The 7,960-nt window shown below is 50.2% G+C and overlaps 1 protein-coding gene across 1 annotated transcript in view; it reads left to right on the top strand.

Annotated features, from left to right (window-relative positions):
- The window catches only part of LOC137801325 (pleckstrin homology domain-containing family G member 3-like), a 16,275-nt gene extending 8,315 nt beyond the window's left edge, over positions 1-7,960 (top strand). Inside the window, exons 11-20 of the mRNA XM_068598712.1 lie at positions 26-221; positions 536-628; positions 736-822; positions 1,072-1,105; positions 1,627-1,713; positions 1,820-1,852; positions 2,840-2,862; positions 3,985-4,218; positions 4,461-5,868; positions 6,169-7,960. Coding sequence (XP_068454813.1) covers positions 26-221; positions 536-628; positions 736-822; positions 1,072-1,105; positions 1,627-1,713; positions 1,820-1,852; positions 2,840-2,862; positions 3,985-4,218; positions 4,461-5,868; positions 6,169-6,968 — 2,995 coding nt within the window. The 3' untranslated portion in view covers positions 6,969-7,960. The remainder of the gene's footprint in view (positions 1-25; positions 222-535; positions 629-735; positions 823-1,071; positions 1,106-1,626; positions 1,714-1,819; positions 1,853-2,839; positions 2,863-3,984; positions 4,219-4,460; positions 5,869-6,168) is intronic.

Below are 7,960 nucleotides of genomic sequence, written 5' to 3'. Positions count from 1 at the left end.
TTGAGGTACTTGTACTTACGTGGAGCGTGTTTCTTCAGGAGGTCCAGTCTCTGCTGCTGAACTGGAAGGGCCCCGACCTCACCACCTACGGAGAGCTGGTTCTGGAGGGAACCTTCAAAGTCCACCGAGCCAAAAACGAGCGAACGCTGTTCCTGTTCGACCGCTTGCTGCTCATCACCAAGCGCCGCGGAGAGCACTACGCCTACAAGACGCACATCTCTGTGAGGACCTGGGCCTCTTACTTTGAATTATGACCTCATGACCTCATGACCGTTCATTCCTTACGTCCAGAAAGTACAATGCAGGTTCTAACATTCAGGTTACCAACAACCAGAATGTGATGCACATGAATATGAAATATTCAGCAAATATAGGAGAACAATAACGATGCTCAGGATACGGATGCTGTGAATCAAAGTAGCGTCTGAGTCATGAACACAAAGAAGTAAAGCAGGGTGTGTGTGTGTGTGTGTGTGTGTGTGTGTGTGTGTGTGTGTGTGTGTGTGTGTGTGTGTGTGTGTGTGTGTGGTTTCAGTGCTCCACTCTGATGCTGATTGAAAGCGCCAAAGACTCTCTGAGCTTCAGTGTGACTCATTACAAACATCCCAAACAACCTCACACTGTTCAGGTGAGTCCATCTACACCTGCCGACCTGCTCACCTGTTCACCTGCTATCTACATATTGTTGATGTGTCTAGTCGATCCTTCAGTGTCTGTGATGTGTTGATGTTTCAGGCGAGGTCGGTGGAGGAGAAGAAGCTGTGGGCTCATCACATCAAACGCATCATTCTGGAGAACCACCAGGCCATCATCCCTCAGAGGGTCAGACACCACTAACACCAGTATACACTCCAGTACGCCCTCTAGTATGCACTCCAGTAAGACCAGTATACACTCCAGTACGCCCTCTAGTATGCACTCCAGTAAGACCAGTATACACTCCAGTATCCCCTCTAGTATACGCTCCAGTAAGACCAGTATCCCCTCTAGTATACACTCCAGTAAAACCAGTATACCCTCCTGTATCAGCAGCATCAGAGGTAGACATTATTGTTGTCTTGTGTGTTTCAGGCTAAAGAGGCCATCTTGGAAATGGATTCAATATGTAAGTTCATGTTTAATATTTTTATTCAAACAGATGTTTGATTTAACATCAAATGAAAATAGATCTTATTTTACTGTAATTTTCTGTCATTGTGGTGGTCTACATCGTGGTAGTCTTCGTAGTGGTGGTCTACATGGTGGTAGTCTTCGTAGTGGTGGTCTACATGGTGGTAGTCTTCGTGGTGGTAGTCTTCGTAGTGGTAGTCTACATGGTGGTAGTCTTCGTAGTGGTGGTCTACATGGTGGTAGTCTTCGTAGTGGTAGTCTACTTGGTGGCAGTCTACATGGTGGAGTCTACGTAGTGGTAGTCTACATGGTGTAGTCTATGCAGTGGTAGTCTACATGGTGGAAGTCTACACAGTGGTAGTCTCCATGGTGGAAGTCTACATGGTTGTAGTCCTCATAGTGGTAGTCTACATGGTGTAGTCTACACAGTGGCAGTCTACATAATGGTAGTCTACACAGTGGAAGTCTACACTGCAGGCGTACTGAATCTCTGAACCTAGACCTCCTCATCTGTAGACCCTCCCAGGTATCGGCTGAAGAAAGCTTCGCCCTGTCAGTCTGACGAGTTTCCACCAGACGGTCGTCAGGGCTCAAGACAGTCCGGTAAACAACATGAACTACATCCTGTTTACATCCTGTTTACTTCCTGTTTACTTCCTGTTTACTTCCTGTTTACTTCCATGAACACTGTCTCTTTCTTCTTCTTCAGAGACGATCAAAGAAATCCTGAAGAGCAGCAAAGGTAAATAAACCTTAACTGATACACCACCTTAACTAATACACCACCTTAACTGATACACCACCTTAACTAATACACCACCTTAACTAATACACCACCTTAACTAATACACCACCTTAACTAATACACCACCTTAACTAATACACCACCTTAACTAATACACCACCTTAACTAATACACCACCTTAACTGATACACCACCTTAACTAATACACCACCTTAACTAATACACCACCTTAACTGATACACCACCTTAACTAATACACCACCTTAACTAATACACCACCTTAACTAATACACCACCTTAACTAATACACCACCTTAACTGATATACCACCTTAACTAATACACCACCTTAACTAATACACCACCTTAACTAATACACCACCTTAACTAATACACCACCTTAACTGATATACCACCTTAACTAATACACCACCTTAACTAATACACCACCTTAACTGATATACCACCTTAACTAATACACCACCTTAACTAATACACCACCTTAACTAATACACCACCTTAACTGATATACCACCTTAACTGATACACCACCTTAACTAATACACCACCTTAACTAATACACCACCTTAACTAATACACCACCTTAACTGATATACCACCTTAACTAATACACCACCTTAACTAATACACCACCTTAACTGATATACCACCTTAACTAATACACCACCTTAACTAATACACCACCTTAACTGATACACCACCTTAACTGATACACCACCTTAACTGATATACCACCTTAACTAATACACCACCTTAACTAATACACCACCTTAACTAATACACCACCTTAACTAATACACCACCTTAACTGATATACCACCTTAACTGATACACCACCTTAACTGATATACCATGACAACTTCAATGCATTAATACTGCTAATAAGATCATCAATAACTGATGATGATGATGATGATGATGATGATGTTATATATTAATCTTCACATCTGCTTTTCTTCTCCAGTTGATCACACAGTCGTCCTGAAGGTAAGAAACATGAACTGATGTCTTTAATTCTTCTTCTTGTTCTTCTTGTTCTTCTTGTTCTTCTTGTTCTTCTTCTTCTTCTTCTTCTTCTTCTTCTTCTTCTTCCTCACTGAGCACTCAGACAGTGAGGGTGTGGGGGGTTGTTCCAGAGGGGGAGGGGCTCTCTCTCGCTGAGCAAGAATGAGGAAGACCAGGTGGAAGAGGAGGAGCTTGGCAGCTGGAAGAACTCACTGGAGCGTCTGCTCTCAAGCGATGAAGAGGAGCAGGAGGAGGAAGAGGACTTCACCAGCTCCGTGCTGGCTGCCGTCTCCTTCTGGAACCAGATGGTGACGCCTCCTTCCTGTTTCCTCCATCCTCGCTCCCTCATCCACTAAAGTCAGCTGACCTTCATCACGTGTGGTCAACTAACAGCAGCTGACCTCAGATCAGCTTTCATTCATCACGTCATCTTAAAAACATTTACAACTTTACAACTTTAAGTTAAAAACTATATTTATATAGAAACAACGACAGAAAGACTTAAGAGAGACTCTCAGCGCCATCTGGTGCTGCAGAGCAGGACGTCTTCTTCTGTGGTGCTGCAGAGGAGGACGTCTTCTTCTGTGGTGCTGCAGAGGAGGACGTCTTCTTCTGTGGTGCTGCAGAGGAGGACGTCTTCTTCTGTGGTGCTGCAGAGGAGGACGTCTTCTTCTGTGGTGCTGCAGAGGAGGACGTCTTCTTCTGTGGTGCTGCAGAGGAGGACGTCTTCTTCTGTGGTGCTGCAGAGGAGGACGTCTTCTTCTGTGGTGCTGCAGAGGAGGACGTCTTCTTCTGTGGTGCTGGAGAGCAGGACGTCTTCTTCTGTGGTGCTGCAGAGGAGGACGTCTTCTTCTGTGGTGCTGGAGAGCAGGACGTCTTCTTCTGTGGTGCTGCAGAGGAGGACGTCTTCTTCTCTACGACCTGATGACAAAATAATAGTAAAGAAGAAAATGCTTTTTAAATCCCTTCCTGCGTTTAAGAGCTTCAGGATTAAAGGGTCTACTTCCTGTTTGTTCTTCTTCTGTGGTTCCAACAGGAAGTCTCTGTAACTCTTTGTTTGTGATGAAGCACTTTCAAACATGTGACGTCTTGTGTTTGTTGAAGGAGGCAGGTGAAGGCGGAGTCTCTTCAGTTGAAGGTGGAGTCTCTTCAGGTGAAGGCGGAGTCTCTTCAGGTGAAGGCGGAGTCTCTTCAGTCGAAGGCGGAGTCTCTTCGGGCGGAGGCGAGTTATCTTTAGCCGGAGGCGGAGTTTCTTCTGGCGAAGGAGGTGGAGTCTCTTCTGACGGCCGACTTCCCAAAGAAGACGAGTCGGGTGGAACCGAACCGACGCATGAGCAGGTAAACGACTCACGGATTCAACACCACACAGTTACACTTCTGTAGCTAGCATAGCCTATAACAGCTTAGCATCTAGCAGCGTTAGCATTTAGAAGCTTAGCATTTAGAGCGTATTGTCGAGCAGCGTAGCATGACATCACTTCCTGTGAGGGATCGGGTCGCCTCTCAGAGCTTCTGATTCTGGACCGACACGCCTTCCAGTTCTAGCCCTTCATCCAGTCTTGGCCTTTCCTCCCGTGCAGCCTCGAGAGAACACCTCAGAGTCCGAATCAACGGAGAATCCTGAACCAGAACCCTCCTGTCCGGACAGCCTGTCCGGTCCTGGTCCCGGCATCCCGGCGTCTCCTCCGGTGTCCGAGGAGCAAAACCCTGAAGGAGATCCAGAATCCACGGAGCAACCGTTCTCCGCCGCACTGGATTCAGACTCAAAGACCCGGAGCAGCGAGGAGTCCTCTGAGGACGAGGAGGACGAGGAGGTGAAGGCGGCGCCGGTGTCGACGGCCAGCATCCTCCCGTCGTCTGTCCTGGACAAAGCCGGCGCCATCGCTCAGCACTTCAGCAGCAGCATCAGGCGGAGCAGCCGGACCCGGGACGAGGCCCGGTCCCCCGGCTGTGTGTCGCCGCGCCTCGGTGCCGAACCCGCCGACAGGACGTCCAGACTCAACAGCATCGGTTCTGACCCGGTGGAGACCTTCAGCGGGACGGATCTGAACCTGCTGTCTCCTCGGGACGACGGCCTCTTCGACGTCGACCGAGGCGTTCGGCGCAGGCGGGACTCCACCCTGTCCAAGCAGGACCAGCTGCTCATCGGCAAGATCAGGAGCTACTACGAAGACGCGGAGAACCGGGACGCCGCCTTCGGGCTCCAGCGCCGAGAGAGTCTGACGTACATCCCGACCGGGCTGGTCAGGAGCTCCGTCAGCCGGCTCAACAGCACCCCGAGGGAGGACGAGGTCCAGACGAGTGCCCCCGCCTCCACCGCGTTCACCGGGCTGGAGTCAAACCCGGCTGTACCCACGGGCCCCGGGGCCCACATGGTCTCCAGTGACTCGTTGGACTCGTTCAGATCTGATCAGAGAAGCACGGATCCGGAAGATTCAGAAGACGGCTGCTGGTCCAGATCTCAAAGCTTGCAGGACAATCCGTCTGAGGATGAAGAGTTCAGGCCTTCCTCTGAAATGATCGAGATCTGGCAAACGATGGAGCGAGAGATCGGCCGATCTCGCGGCGCCATCCGTCGTCGCGGCGAGATCGACGGAGGGCGACCCCGAGGAGATCTGACGAGCTCCGGCCCGACCCGCACCGGCCGCTTTGACACGACGAAGACCTCCAACCCGAGCGGGGCGTCTGACCTCGGCACCGCCGCTGAGGGCTCCGCCAGTCCTCTGCCCCTCAAGCTCAAGTCCTCCGGCGTGAGTCGGACAGGAAGTCCGAAAGTGTTGGACGATCCGGTTCTTCAGGTCGCCCGGCTGGAGCCAGAGGAGGAGTCGGCCGCCAAGGACTCGAACCAGCTGGACGACGGAGACCAGACCAAGAGCAAAGTCCTCCATCTGGCCCGCCAGTACAGCCAGCGGATCAAAACCACCAAACCGATGGTCCTGATGGGCAGGAGGACCTTATCCTGTGTGCTGGAGGAGAAGGAGGGTCCAGGTACTCAATTACATACTCATTTAAATGAGCAGCAATTAAGGATTTAAACTACGCCAATTTAGAGAATGTGACCAATTTTAAAGCTTTCTAAATCTTTGGATTATAGGAAACTACAAATTACTGAAAGAGTTTATAATAACAATGTTATGATATCTGATTAAAAAGAAGGAAGAACGAGTGAAGTAGGAACAAACATTTTGAAATATAACTGCACTCAAAGGATTATTCTGGTCAGTTTGTCGTTAGTTAAGACTCAAAGAAGAGGAACTGCAGTTAATTCCTCCCTGATGTGCTCTGCAGGTAAACCCAACCCGACTGCGCTGCTGGGTGGTCATAACCAGACTACCTCTCCACCGCTGATCCCCTTGGACCAGATCCAGACCCCCGGTCTCTCCGGCAGCCCGGCGGCCGTGGACCCGGCTCCTCTGAGCCCCGTTGATGTCGCCGAGAGCTTCCGCTGGCCCGACGTCCGAGAGCTCCGCTCCAGGTACTCGGCCCCCCAGAGGATCCATGTGGGCCGGAGCCTCTCCACCCAGGAGCCGATGCCGGGCGGCAGCCGGAGGCGGCGCTCCAGCTGCTCCCTCGGACCCGGGGCCGCCGCCGAGGCTCCCCAGTGCCGAGAGGAGCGCCGACAGCGCCTCCACAGAGCCAACTCCCTGGACCCGCGGCTGAGCGGCGCCACGAGGAAGGAGCTGCGGGAGCTCCAGGACCAGGTCTACGACGGGTACTACGTCGCGGCCGAGGCGCCGCTGCCAGGCCGCGAGGAACACAAGATCCTCGTGGTGGAGAAGCTTCCGGAGTCACAGGCCGCAGAGACGGAGCGAGACCGAGACGACGGCTTCGTCCAGATCCGCTCGCCCACCAGCAGGGAGAAGCTCTCCGTCATGGCCGTCATCGACCGCTGCCGGGTCTACCAGGAGTCCGACGAGTACAAGCAGAGGGAGGACGCGAGGGCCAAAGCTGAGCCGACGAGGCCTCGGGAGCCCGACGGCGCCGGGCCGGCAGACGGAGGACCGGATCACACCGGAGAACCGAAGACAGAAGCCGGACAGCAGAGTCTCGTAAAACATCTGAGAGAAAAGTTCCAGAGCCGGAGCTGAAGGACGAGACGTTGATGTCAGAAACAATTAAATAACAGAACATGTCAGGGCCTCCAAGCCTGAACAGAGTCACACAGTTATAACTGTTTTATCATTTCATTGTTTTTCACAAATACACTACATTATAATTATGTTCTCATGATGTGCACGACTCAGCTCTGAAGGCCGAGATCGAAAACGCACGGCCCGCCACTGGAATATAGAATATAATGTAGAATATATACTACAGCTGAGATTATGATCATTAAGTTATTCTGAAGAACCGCTTTGTAAACTACAAAATGTCTCTTTGTAGATAAATATGTCTAAAACAATGAGACCATCTTCAGAGGACATATGACGTATATTACAGTTACAGCAGAGACGGTCTCTGTGGAAGCTGTGGATTCCTGCTGTCAGTGAACTCACCACTCAACTGGCAGCAGCTCTCAGATTCTTCTGCATTTAAGGAACCGTTCTGCCGTGGAACCTTTGTAAGGAGCAGGAAGGGGAACCTGAAGCAGGAGGAACTGAACCCTCTGAAGCCAAAGACTCAAACACTGTTCATCCCGCCTCGTGGGGCTGAACAGGTTCCAGGAGAACCACAGAGAACCGACCGACACCAAAGACGAGGTTGAATGCAGAACTTGGTTCCTGACTCAGCGTGTTGTCAACGCTCATATTTCATATTTAATATCGATCCTTTGTTTTCAGCTGCTCTGATAATAATCATAATGATCTGTGTATGAATGAGCTAATCCTGCCGCAGAAATATGATGTCATCGTGGTGGTCATGATGTCATTGTGGTGGTCATGATGTCATCGTGGTGGTCACGATGTCATCGTGGTGGTCACGATGTCATCGTGGTGGTCACGATGTCATCGTGGTGGTCACGATGTCATCGTGAAGCCTCAAAATCAATAAAACATTAACATGTGACCTGTTGCTTCATTATGTAAATTCAGCAATCACACAAGTTATGACCAGTTCATTCATGATTTATTATGAAATT

The sequence above is a fragment of the Clinocottus analis genome, unplaced genomic scaffold, assembly GCF_023055335.1.
Source record: "Clinocottus analis isolate CAN_PGR_092001 unplaced genomic scaffold, fCliAna1.0.p SCAF_40, whole genome shotgun sequence".
In the NCBI taxonomy this organism is placed as follows: domain Eukaryota; kingdom Metazoa; phylum Chordata; class Actinopteri; order Perciformes; family Cottidae; genus Clinocottus; species Clinocottus analis.
The sequence above is the reverse complement of the archived record's forward strand: the minus strand, read 5'-3'. Positions and strand labels throughout refer to the sequence as shown.